The sequence below is a fragment of the Chaetodon trifascialis genome, chromosome 11 (assembly GCF_039877785.1).
Source record: "Chaetodon trifascialis isolate fChaTrf1 chromosome 11, fChaTrf1.hap1, whole genome shotgun sequence".
In the NCBI taxonomy this organism is placed as follows: domain Eukaryota; kingdom Metazoa; phylum Chordata; class Actinopteri; order Chaetodontiformes; family Chaetodontidae; genus Chaetodon; species Chaetodon trifascialis.
In genome coordinates, this window is record NC_092066.1 from 6799337 (window position 1) to 6812551 (window position 13215).

A 13215-nucleotide genomic window follows, 5' to 3' on the forward strand; every position below is an offset into this window, starting at 1 on the left:
GCCTTAAATGTGATTGTCTGTCTCTCCATGTTAGTCCTCAGACAGAGTGGAAACTTTTCAGGGTGCTCTCTTGTCCTCTGGCTTAATTCATGCTGCAGCAGGGTCCAGCCTTTCATGACCCTGCCAAATGCATAAGAATAGTGGATGGAGGATTTAACAGTTGCACAGTAGAGAATAAAAAAAAACTCCCCTGTTTTCTCTTTTCTTTGGAAGCTGCTTCTCATCAGATGTGACTACAGCCCACGGCAGCCCTGGAGTTTTGACAGAAATTTTTAGGCATGTTGACCAAAGTGGGCGTCCCAACAGATCGGCTGTGACTAGCTGGGTTTAGGCATAGGTTTGCAGTGGGTAAGCTTAGAGTAAGCAAGCAGCCCCTTACCCCAGCAACATCCTACTGTTGGATTGCAGTCTTTTTTCTTCCTTTCCTTATTTTGATTCTGCAGCCATTTTCACCTAACAGCAAAACATGTTGTTCTGCCTTCGACGATGAAAAACAGGTGGCCGTGTATTAATTCAAAAAAACAAGGGAAAACAAAAACATGACTGGCCATCAGCCCAAGCACAATCGTCAGGAACACAAACTTAATGATTACTCATCACCATATGTGCTCCCCCTGACCAAAACATAATGGCGGCATTCAGGTTTAAGAAGTACACACAGCTCCACGAACAGATGCAATGATTCACACAACAGAAGGAAAAACAGTTTTGGAATTTGTGCAGAAAGCCAAAACGAAACAGATCTCACCAAAGTCAAATAGTTGTTTTCTGCATGGAGGTTGAAAACATTGCTGAGACATGCGGGATGACAAGGCTGAGAGATGGAGGTTTGTTTATGTGAGTATTGTTGTTGCCAATGAAAATAAATAGAGATTTGCATGTTGTTCACTACCAAGATTCAAAATACAGACAACTGATTCTGAATGATATGTCTGCCACAACAAAGGTCTCCTGTTACATCAAGGATTGCTTAAAGGTGAAATTCCAATCAAGTGACTTGAAACACGCAGGCCTAGTTTTTATTGAAGATGTCTAATATGCGCCTATTTCCAACCTGCTTCATATCAATATGACGAAATGGACACAAAACTCACATAGGTCCTGCGAAATATGAAAATATAACTATAGTGGCTTGGAAAATAGTGATGTGGGCCACTGAATTTGATGCAAGTGGCATCCAAACACAAGTTAATCCCCATAGACCCCCATATTAGAATTAGCAGAAATAAACATATTTACAGCTTGGTGCAGAAACCACCAAGTGTCCCTGTTCATGACTGATAAATTATGCCAGGGCTTAAAGTTCATCATGGGCATGGCTCCTTTGAGTGACAACCAGCAACCAGGCGTCATTCATCCTGCCTCAGCTCCACACACGCTCCACCTCTTTGTCCATTTTTGGATTAGCTGGGAGTTGGCGCCAAGATGGCAACAAAGGAGACAAAAATTAGCTAGCGTGCTTTTTCCTAATTGTGAAAAGCGATAGATTCAAAGGCCTTTTGTTGTAACGGGTTGGTTTAGGATCCAGTTACAGTACCACCAGCACACCAGTTGCTTTCACTGACTTTGATCTCAGGCGTGACAGAGAGGGATAAGAAGTAGTACAGATCAATGTCCAGTTCGGAACTATTAAGAGTCTCCTGAAATGTTTGGCGAGCCAACAGTCACAGACAGGCAGAGATCCAGGAAGTGCAGGACTAAACACCGAGACACTGAAAGCAGAAGAGAGAACAGAAGATCAGGTGAAGGCAGGCAGGTCCGGTAACGAGAGATCAGTCCGATAATGAACACTGGAGAGTCTTCATGATGCAAAGATCAATGTGGCACTGAGTGTTAGTTTGGCAGAGCAGCTTAAAAATTCCACTGATTGAATGAAGATCAGGTGGGCGAACCAGTGGGCGTGGCTGGCAAGAGGAGTGACAGTGGAAAAGTACTGCCTGCTCAGGTGAGCAGGTGAGAGAAAATGTAAGCAGGTACGAGGCTGAGACATGCTGTGACATTTTATGATGTTAGCTTATTATTAAACTTTGTGTACGGCTTGTCAGCGGCTGTCCTTCATTACTTTTGATGCTATGACAGTATATAAAGCCTGCCATAACATGTTCATGGAGTTGTCACGACAGATCTTTATAGACAAGTGGTCACAGAACAAAGGTCATGGACATTTAGAAATAGTTTGAACATGTTTTTGAGCCTTTTAATCATCAGAGGTATTCGTGTGGTCATAGTTTTATCACTATTCTCAAAGATGAATCAGAGCTGAGTGTTGAAGGCCAAAATCGTCTGCAGCTAAAAAAATTATTAGAATAGCTCCATGCACTTTCATGGTGAAATCATTTTAAGATTTGCCTTTTTATTCTAACACTAAAACTTCTAAAAGGAAAAAAAAGTCATATTTCATTCACCATCATTACAGGAAGACATGCACAAAAAACATGGCGGATTTCTTTGTTGTTACCGTTTTTGAAGTGATGGAAAGTCATCGTCACTGCTCCCTAACATCTACTCTGTAAAATCTATCCCGCGGATTACATCCTTCATTATCATAAATGTAATCTGTTCCCTCACGCTCGCCGCTGCTGAAATGACAAACTCCCCTGTGAAGAAAAGATAATTACGGTCAATTTGCATTTGTTGTGGACTCTTCAGCAGCACAGACAAGCACTCTGTGAGCTGTTATTATACATGATTATGTAGTAAATAACGCCTCATGAAAGCGAATCATTTCACTGTAAAGATGGAGGAAATCACACACAACACGGAGATCCGAGAACACAAGCCAATCTCTACTGTATGTCTGCGTGTGGATAAATTGATGTGAAGTAATTGTTTGATATATATGTAAATTGCTGGGTGGCAGCGTCTCAGAAGTGTGAAAGCTTTCGTGGTTGTGATGCTTTCAATTGAGGTAAATGCTGCACAGAGTTTTCACCTTAAATCCGTCAATAGAACATCAGCAACTGATGTCTGACATGTGGTCTGGCTGTAGAAAAGCCAGTGGTGCAGTCAGGAAGCCTACCCAGCCTGGGGAGCGCTGTCGTCATCCAGTGCTGGCACGCGAGGTGTCAGCGAGCACTGTGTGCATTTTGGCTCGATACACTGCTTCTAGGGACTCAATTCGCTATGAATGTATATAATTGTAATCTGTAAGTGAATGCAAACGATTGCAGTGTGCATTTGGCAAAGCACCAAACATTTATTTCAGTTGTACATAGGTTGTAAACATAGTGTAATTACACAGGTTTGAAAGCGGCTCTGAAGTCTATGCTATCATAGCTTTAGGCTAAAGAGGTGGAGATGCAAACAGATGTTGATCAAAGTCAAATCTGAGTCAGAGAAAGAAACTCGATATCTGGAGATCACAGCGTCCGGGCTCAGCGGAATCAATCACATGAGCCCAGAACCGCTAATCCTCCCGGTGTTAAATTATCATGGCGAAGGAAGGTAATATGTATAAAAGAAGGGCAGAATCACAAAAAAGAGCGCTGATCATTTCCAACAATACAGACATTCAACCCGACATTTTTCAGAATCCAGTTTTAATATTTTTGAATGAACAATTCAAGGCACATGAAAACATTTTGTTCATTGTTACAAAGAAGAAGATCAACAGGGCTTTTCAATTTGACAAACATAGAAATATTTTTCTAAGTAAGTTAACACCACAAATAATATTCAAACTTGATTGGGTCATCAAGATATCGACAGGGTTGAACAGCCACACTGAGGTACAGTATAACATCTGGGTGACTAAAGGTGGGAAGAATAAGCCCTTTCTTACAATACTTATATTACTATCTCACTTTATTATGGCTTAATATCCTGATGGGCATACCGACCGGTATGTCTGAAAAAGACAAAATGCTTTTAGAGTTAGGCGTTGTGTTCCAGTTTGGTTTGCTCTCATAAAAATCAAATATTGAAAGTTATATTATTTACAAAAGGATTATTTTATACTTACAAATTGGAATGTTTTCAAAAGACATTATACTTCTTTGCAAATTTGTCCTCAACACACGTCAAATATATTCATTGGATTTATTTCTATATAGTTTACCAAATATTTATTTAAACTTTACGAGCTGGGGCACATGCAAGTCTTTAAGAGTGGATTCGGAAAGGAACAATATTGTACAAAATAATAATAATAATTACAGTTTTATCAAAAAGCACTTTTTGTAGCACCTTGAGTGTTTTGTGATTCTGCACAAAAGCACCTCTGTGGTTGTATTCAGAGCAGCACCTGGAGCATCCAGAGAGGGAGGCGCGGTGGGAGGGAGGGGAAGGACGAGGGAGGGTGGGGCTTGGGGTGAGTGGATCCTCTCTCTGCTGCTGAAAGTGCGCCACTGTCCGCCACGGCATCAAATGTCCTTTTCCTGATGTCACTCCCATTTCTACATGTAAGTTAAAGTCAGGTGATTCTGGCCCTACAAGGGCGAGGAGTAGTTTCCCCCGGTCAGCGCTTTCATGACAGGGCCGAGGGGTGCTCTTCTTCTCCGGGCTTGGGTGGATCTTCTCGGCAAACACAGGTTTCTGCTTGGCGGGGAGAGAAGGCAAAGGTTGCGGGATCTCAGCGTGTGGGTGGTAATATGTACCCTCTGACCCTGTCCTTCAGCGGGGAGTCGGGGCGTGTCTAGCCGAGGAAACAGACGGGGCCGACCTCGAAGCCAAACCTCTGGTTGGATTCCCCAAAGTCATTCAGCATGACGTCAATGATGGGCAACTGGTCGATGCGGGGAGTGTTGATCTCCAGCACTGTCTTTGAGTAGCCCTGCTTCAACTGCGGACACAAAGGGCAGACAGGAAGACGCTGTTTCAAAGTACGGCTCAGAAAGTGTTTTCAAATGTTTAATAAAGAGGACTTTTAGAAGAAGCGCCGCAATCACCTTGAAGAAGCAGGTGCAGAAAATGGAAGAATGGATGAACAGATTAAACAATATCTAAGGCTTCCCTTTGATTAATGTTATCATTGTTGTAATCGACAACAGGATTGATAAACAGCTTTTCAGATTTGGTGCTTTTCTCTTCTTTGTATCATTTTAAATTCAACATCTGGGAGTTTTGGAAAGAATCAAATAATCCATCAAATGAAATCATCATGGGCTGTGGAGAATTGTTATAGGCATTTTTCACTATTTTCTAACCAAATAATCGTCTGTTAAAGTGCCCCAACTGCCCTTAAATCAACCAAAAACTCTGAATAAATATCATAGACTTTCCACTAGGGCTGCAGCTAATGCTTGTTTTCACAAGCGATTTAATTAATGAGAGATTCAATCCATAAAATATCATAAAATAGTAAAAACTTTTCCTCATAGTGGCCTAGTTTTCTTCACATAGCTTGGAGGGTCTGACCAAGATTCAAAAAAGTAAAGATTTTCTTTTCAATATAATAAAAATCCAGCAAATATTCACATTTGAGAAGGTGGAAACAGTGAATATTTGTTGTTTTAAACCATCAGTGATCAAACAAAAAGATACATTTTCTGTGCATCAACTAATCAGTTAATCATTTCAGCTGCACTTCCACATTCAGTAAAAACCCTTAAATTCTGAAAATCTACAGCAGATAAACTGCACATGCTTTCTAAATCAAAATCAGCCCCTGATCCTTTGATTCTTCTGGTCTGTACCTGTCTAAACTTTGCTGAATGACGTTCGTCTGCAACAGTCTACATATTTTGTAAGGATTAATGGGATTTGCTGGGATTTAGGCACAAAGTTTAACTGCAAACTGAAAGTCAGAAAATGAGTGTTTACCGAGCAGCTGTCCATCAGCGGCTTGATGAAGGGATTATTGTCGTAGGACATCTCCTCGTCGTTGGAGCCCAGGAAGCGCAGCGCCTTGTCGTAGTTGTCGGCCTTGGCGTCGTACCAGGCAACGGACTGATGGCAAATGTAGGTGAAGTTCTGCCGTGCCGAGGAGCTGAGCAGCTTCAGGAAGGTCATCTGCACTGTGTTGATGGTGTTTTCCGCCATGTCAACGTAGTTCAACTGGGGCAGATAGATGGAGAGGAAGGCAAAGGGAATGAGAGGGGGGAAAGAGGGGGTTTGAAATGGAGAGGAGCGATGAGGAGGTGAAGAGGAAATGAAGAAAAGGCAGGGGGGGAAGGTAAAGGTGGGAGACGTATGGCAAAGGAGCGTTAATGTAAATGAGACAAAGTGATAGAGCAGCAAAATTGAGAAACTTATCTCAGGACGTCTGCTGGGAGTTAATAGGAAAGCAAATAAGTGAATAAAAAGCGAGTTGACTCACAATTTTGCCTCGTTTAAATTCACTGAACCATGAACCTGGAGCCTCCTTGGGCCAGTTGGATATTCTAACCTGAAATTAAAAAGAAACAAACAAGTTAATGACAATTAGAGGAGCTTAAAAGACGTCACTGTGGCACCAGCTGCACACAGATCTTAGTTAAATAGCTGCAAACAGCTCCTGCATGTTTTTTAACCTCGCAGAGTTTCATCAATATGTTGATTTGAAGAGTCTTTAAATCGCCATTACCATAAAACACCGTTTGACTCGGGCCTGATGCTGTATCTAAAAAATGTCAGCACCTGCCCATTACTTACCCCTGCGGATTTCTTATCTGGGTAGATGCACGTTTCTCCGCCTGCTGTGAAGTTGCAGAACACTTTGATGGCGTCTCCAATGCAGCCCTGGTTTGGATCAATCCAGTATTCACCTGAGAAACAAACACGGGAGTGAGACAGAGCTGAGACAGAGGTATGAGGTACAGCTTTGGACGTCTGCTGCTTGTATTTGATGTTCACATCATCCTGGACAAGAGGTTAACGCTGCTGTTTGTTCTGGCTGAAGCTGCAGCATTTAGTTGTTTCATCTGTCAGACGAAAATAATTTCAGAATAAAACTATTTTTTGAAATCAGGAAAGTATAGTACAATATATCAGTCAAGCAAATAACAATGCAATCAGCTGCTGTAACAAAAGAATTGAAATCCTGTGTAACATTGTAATTTATTAAAATTTTATTACAATCACATCTGGCTTCCTCTATAGACACCTGACACCTCATAGAAATAATAATAATAAACTTTGAACTTTACCACAAAGAGCTCTTTCACTTTACTGCCTTTGCTAATGTGTACATGAAGTATCCCTTTTTTCAACCCTGATTAGAGCCTGCAGACTTTCAAGCAGGCTGAACAACCTCCAGACTTTCGACAGGCCATCTTGTAAGCAGCCTGAGAGGCAAAACCCAGGGCAGAGTAGTACTGTAAAATCACTTTGTGCTGTTTGTAAAGCTGGATTGCTGCGAGCTCGTGGTGGTAACTGACAGCGAGCAACATTTTTATCAACTCCTCCCTTTCTTCAGGGTTTTGGCAGCTGGACAGAAAGAAGACGCTGCTCGGAGAGATTTTAGCGAGCAAGTCGTGGCGAAGCTGTTAACGTAGGAGGGGAAACACACTTAGAAATGACATGGAAATTCCTATCACTGATGCAAAGCGTAGAATATTGAGAAACACTTGACCTATGCTCTATGTTTTCCGTTTGTTACGCCTACACCTGAAGGCCTATTATTGACGAATTCTGCCTCATTAAAACTCAGATAAACACCGTCTCCATCCTACCGTCTGGGTAGTCAGGCTGGCTCAGGTGCAGGTCGTTGCAGGTCCTGGCAGGATTGTCCTGGGTGCCCATGGGGAACTTCATGCGCTCGATGTCCTGTTTCAGGTTGTTCAGGGATCCAAAGACGTCCTCCATTCCCTCCATGCCGTAGTCTGGCATTGCCTCGTCTCCCTGCATCTCCGCCTGCCGCCTGGTCTTTCTGGCAGCCTGCTGCATGGGCAGCGGCTGGATCACGTCACCGGGTGGACCCTGCAACACGGAGGTCGAGGTCAAGTACATTTTTGCAACTGATACATATTCATCAAAACCCAAAGATGTTCAGTTTACAATGATGCAAAGCAGAAAAAACAGCTTATTCTCATATTTCAGAGGCTGCTATCGGCAAATGTCTATCTTGACTATTTATCGCTAATCAATCAGTTCATTTTCTGACGAATCGACTAATCGCTCAATTGTTTCATCTCTGAGTGAGTGAGTAATGCTGTAGTTAATGCACATTTAGAGCAGTCTTAAAGTGTGATGTGTTTGGTACATTAAAATTAAAGACAATGAACAGGTAACTTACGGGTGGTCCAGGTGGTCCCACCAGGCCAGGGTCTCCCTTCTGACCTTGTGAACCCTGACAGAAAACAAGGTATCATGGACATAATTAAGAAGGAACCGATTCTCATGACACACATAATGAGCAACGAATGACGGCAAAACACTGAAAAGGATGAAAACACAACTTACATTTGATCCCTTGGATCCTTTTTGTCCTTGAGGGCCCTGATGAAAAAGAAACACGAGGAGATTAACAACAGTCACGACGGAACAAAGTGGAGAAAATACATGTTTGATCAACGAGAATGAAACTTACAGAAATACCCGGGGGACCAGGAGGGCCGAGAGGACCGTGGGACCCAGAAGCACCCTTATAACAGACAGCAGATGAAAGCATTGAATACATGAGAGAGATGATATTTAATAGATGTGCTTGTCCAACATGTCTTGCAGTTAGAGCTGAAAGATAAGGTTGAAATACTGGTTGATATGTATTTCTGCACGGCGAAATCATCTAAAATAAGCAAACCGACATTCAATGCAATGAACTGGACTCCCCTGTTTAATGTAAAAAGAGCTTACTGTCTTAGTTTCTGTTTAAACATGAAAGATTCACACGCCTATGGAGAGCATATTTTCAGACAGCATATTCTGCCTGACACAGAGACTGACTTACAGGATCACCCTTGCCTCCTGCAGTACCCTGAGGTCCGGGCAAACCTCTGTCTCCTTTCTCTCCAGGCTCCCCAGGAGGCCCGATCAGACCAATTAGACCTGGATGACCCTGGAACAGGCAGAGAGGGGAGGAAAGAACAAAAAATGAGACAAAAGTGTTGAAATAAATTCAGAGAACACAACAATATTTGTACTAATTATCCGTTTGACAAAAAGCAATTTTCAGATCTACTAAAGTGTAATTTCTGTTCATTCATCACCTGCGGAAAATGAAGGCAGTTTTTCAGCGAAAAAATAACATGCAAATTCACCTGAAAGTTTACGCACAATGTCTGGCCAGCGGACCTCACTACTGTCTTATTTCTGCCTATGAATAATTAGTGTGTTTATAGTGGCCGTCATATTTAACAATGGTGGTCTGTCTCTGCACCTGCTGCTGGGCAGAGTTATGACCATCTGCTTCTGACTGCTGCATCCTGGCATTAAACCAATAGCCATTAGAAAGATGATATTATTGGACTTATACATATTCATTCAGTGCATTAAATCACTGCGAAAGCTCCTCGCACAGCTGAACCTTTCTTCATCTCACTGGGAGAGAGCGAACAAAGAGATAGAGGCAATAGGCCTAGATGTTTGCTCACTGTGGAAACTTCAGATAAGGGCATAAGCAGATATGAGAAATATACAATAAAGCTATTTGAGATTAGCATCGTAATAACGTTTTACCTTCTCTCCCTTGTATCCAGAATCACCTTTCATACCAGGAAGTCCAGGGGGTCCCTGTGGAGGGAAAGAAGCAGACTGTCAAGCATAATGTGAAATGGATTCACATTATTTTACGGTGAGAGCCATCACAGATCTCTGCATTCACGGTGACTATCCTGCATTTATCCCGCAGAGGAAGAGCAACAACTGCTCTGAGCAACACTTCAGGGGCGCAACTAACGAACATTTTGTCCATAAAATGTCAGCTGACATGTTTTATCTGCACAACAGTGCAAAAAACAGGGCTGTTTAATTTACACTCAAATATGAAAGCATCAAGTTCCCTCACTTAAGATGAAATATTGCTAATCAATTTTCTGCTGATTGGCTGATTGATTTATTGGCTAATCGTTGCAGCTCTAAAATACTGGTGTATTATACCATAAAAACACACTCTCCTTCAGATGAGTCATTTCTGTGTCATTTACTGGCTGAAAAGCAAACTTCTTTAACAAGGCGTGGGCAGGCAGCGCTGCAGTATCAGCAGTCAGCACATTTTTTGACTTATATACAGTAAGTGCAGCGAAATGTTTTCAGTCAGGAGATCAGAGGACGTGTCTTACAATAGGTCCAGGAGGGCCGTCCTGGCCAGAAGAACCAGGGAGTCCTTGTTCCCCCTGAAAACAAAGAAAAAATAATTACAGAGGTTGGTGAATAACACGGGAATAATTCAAATATTAGATATAAACTAAACTGTGTATTTTAAGAACCATATTAGAATAGATGTTTTAATACAAGAGTAGTTGAGCTGACATGACTTGATGTGAGGGCGCTTTCACACCTGTAGTTCGGCTCATCTGGTCCAGGTTAAAGGGTGAAAAATGGTGCTTTTTAGCTCTGGTTCGGCTGGACTTTTTACGAACAAACCAGAAAGAGTAAACGTGAAGCGATACGGGCTGACAGGTGACTCATACTCATCTCTTGATTGGACAGTTTTGCAGAGTGTCATCCAGTCAAGTTTATTCATTTTAATGCCTCTGATGTGGACATTTATGCTTTTTGAGGACAGAAAGAAATAATTGATTGTAAGCACTATTAGTATTGTAAGACTGCAGATCGACTCGTGTTACGAATAATAACTAACACGAGAAGGAGGCTCATTACTGTGGGATCGCTGTCATGCACTTTGAATGAACTGACAAAGCACACAGAGAAGGATACAAGCACAGCAGTTTTAACAGCTTTGCTATTAATCCGGGAAAATACCCGCACTGATATATGTGTTACCAATCGATTTGCATAAATATATACATGGATTACACAGGTCAATTATGAGATCACTTCCTGAACAGATTTTACTATCAGCAGATGTTTTTATTTGTAGTTTAGCTTTTGAAATTGTGCTAAAATCACATATCTGCTAACATTAAATGCTGTGGTTGGTTCTTTCCCCCTTGACAGTAGACCAGGATCCAGCTTTTCAAGTTTTACCAAACCCAACAGGTTAGATGTGAAAGCACCCTGAAACACAACAATCTGTACTCACAACAGGGCCGGGGATTCCACGCAGTCCCTCAGGACCGGCCTTTCCGGGAGGTCCCTGAGGTCCCACAGGTCCAGTTTTCCCAACAGGTCCCTCTGCTCCAGCTTCTCCCTGTGAAGCATTTGCACAAAATAACACTTAGCAGAGTTTTTTTTATAAAGAAAAGAAAGTGACATTTACAAGCAGTTTCTTACTTTCCTTGAATGCTACCAAGCTCACTGAATGCATTCCTCAAAAAACACTTGAAGAGGTGATTTTTTGACACTCTTTGTGCATGTATGTACGTCCTTGTGCAGCTGATATAAACAAACACGGAGCTCGCTCTTGAAACTTGCTCCGCAGGGCTGCAAGTGGTCAAAACCTCCACACGTTACTGTAAACTCTGATAGTTTGCGATGCGGACGGTCTTTGCGCCTTATGTGTTTGGATGAACGTCAAATATTCATGTCTCTCCACAGTGAACCCAAGACCTTCATCCAACGTGATAATTAAAGCATCTGAAAGTCAAATTGTTCAATGTATTGCAATGTTTTCCTTCCACGAAACCTCAGACTGGAAGGATTCAAGGATTTGCCACATTGAAGCAGATCTCGACTGTCGTCTCTGAGCGGGAACATCGAGTTTGTATGTATTGAAGTTCCAGAGATGTCATATCGACTAGGCTCATAGGAGGAGGGGATTAAATTGTTCTGACAACCAATTAGGCCTGGATTTGACACTCTAGGATCACCACGCAGGCTTTGTCTTGTCTCCATCAAATCAACTCTAATCCCTTACCTCCATGTGAATAAAATGTGCTCTTTGTGTGTGTCTGCGTGACAGTCTGAGAGATGGAGGACGACAAAGAACAAAGGGACGCGCGAGGCTGTGTCTGAGATTTGTCAGGTTTTCTGTCGGTGCATCGCTCTGAACTGAATGATCTGGAGACAAACAATTTCTTTAAGGCTTACAAAGACTGTTCCTATTCGATGCTCCTCAACCGCGCAAACACTAGCATGTTGTGGATTTTGACAAAGCAATCAAATCCACTGGAACTAGTCTCAGACACCCCGCTGCTGCTGCTTCTGTGAGACTCATTCAGCAATTTTTACAAACATACGGGAATCTGAGGGGAGCTATTAAAGGAGAGGGTTTGAATCGGTGTTACTTTGCCCTTTATGTCTACTGCACATCTATCATCCCGGACGTTTCATTCAATTTGGCCAGGCTGCAAAGTCCGGCAGCCACGTGCGGAGGCAAGAAAAGCCGTACAGATCTGAATATTTCACCTAACTTAGAGGCTCCCTATGCTGCTCTTTTCTATGTTGTTTATCTCGACCAGTGGTGTTACGAGACACGCTGCAATGTCCCAGCAAGGACAGTTAAGAGGAAGGTGCAAGTTAAACATGGACGTAAACAATGCTGGATTTAAAATACTCCAAAAAAAACTGGCTTTGTAAATGTTTTATGGGGAAGGAAATGCACTCGACATGTTTGTTTAAGCTCGCAGACACACAATGCGTTTTGACTCAGACTGTATAGAAAACTCCACAAGGCCCCTTTTTATCCCTAAATGTGAAATTTTAGCACCAGAGAAAACTTCATGTCGAAATTGAAATATTTTACTTGTTATCCTTCAGGTACATCAATTCCTACAAAGTTTCTGGGAAATAATTCTACACTTTGGCACGAATTATTAGGAAAATAGCAATGTCCCTCAAAGAACAGCTCCATTTAAACACGTAAATATTCATTAATTATTGGGAAGTTTATTCACCATACTGTGCCTGAAGACAAATTTCACATTTTGGCAGTTTCAGCTGAGCTGCTGAGCGCTGACTCTCAAGGTTATACAGCAAATAATTAGAGGTACTTTAATAATTGGACACGAAGTGATTGAACACACTCTATTTTCCCTATAATTAATTAATTACATATAAATGCATATATATTTTATATACATATGCTATTAACATGGAAAACCAATGATTTAAATGAAGTGAGTTTGTTTGAATTCACCTCTTTGACACTTTCAGAAAGTAATTTTAAAGTTCTGGAATCTAAAAAGTGTAATAAATTGATCAGGAAAGTTCAGCTGACAGAGCGTAAGCTGATTGGACAAAAGGTGTGAACAAAGTCACCGAGGCTCGACTGGCTATCCTCAGCATGTGCTTTATGTC

The 13215-nt window shown here is 41.9% G+C and overlaps 1 protein-coding gene across 2 annotated transcripts in view; it reads right to left on the reverse strand.

Annotated features, from left to right (window-relative positions):
- Positions 1-3261: 3261 nt before the first annotated feature.
- Positions 3262-13215, reverse strand: part of LOC139339253 (collagen alpha-1(XI) chain-like) — an 83683-nt gene continuing 73729 nt past the window's right edge. For both annotated transcript variants that reach the window (XM_070974788.1, XM_070974787.1), the window contains 12 exons: positions 11060-11167; positions 10137-10190; positions 9535-9588; positions 8807-8914; positions 8447-8500; positions 8320-8355; positions 8153-8206; positions 7590-7836; positions 6571-6683; positions 6257-6325; positions 5761-5994; positions 3262-4780 (listed from right to left, as the gene is read on the reverse strand). In XM_070974788.1, the coding sequence (XP_070830889.1) occupies positions 4634-4780; positions 5761-5994; positions 6257-6325; positions 6571-6683; positions 7590-7836; positions 8153-8206; positions 8320-8355; positions 8447-8500; positions 8807-8914; positions 9535-9588; positions 10137-10190; positions 11060-11167 (1278 nt within the window). In that variant the 3' untranslated portion in view covers positions 3262-4633. The remainder of the gene's footprint in view (positions 4781-5760; positions 5995-6256; positions 6326-6570; positions 6684-7589; positions 7837-8152; positions 8207-8319; positions 8356-8446; positions 8501-8806; positions 8915-9534; positions 9589-10136; positions 10191-11059; positions 11168-13215) is intronic.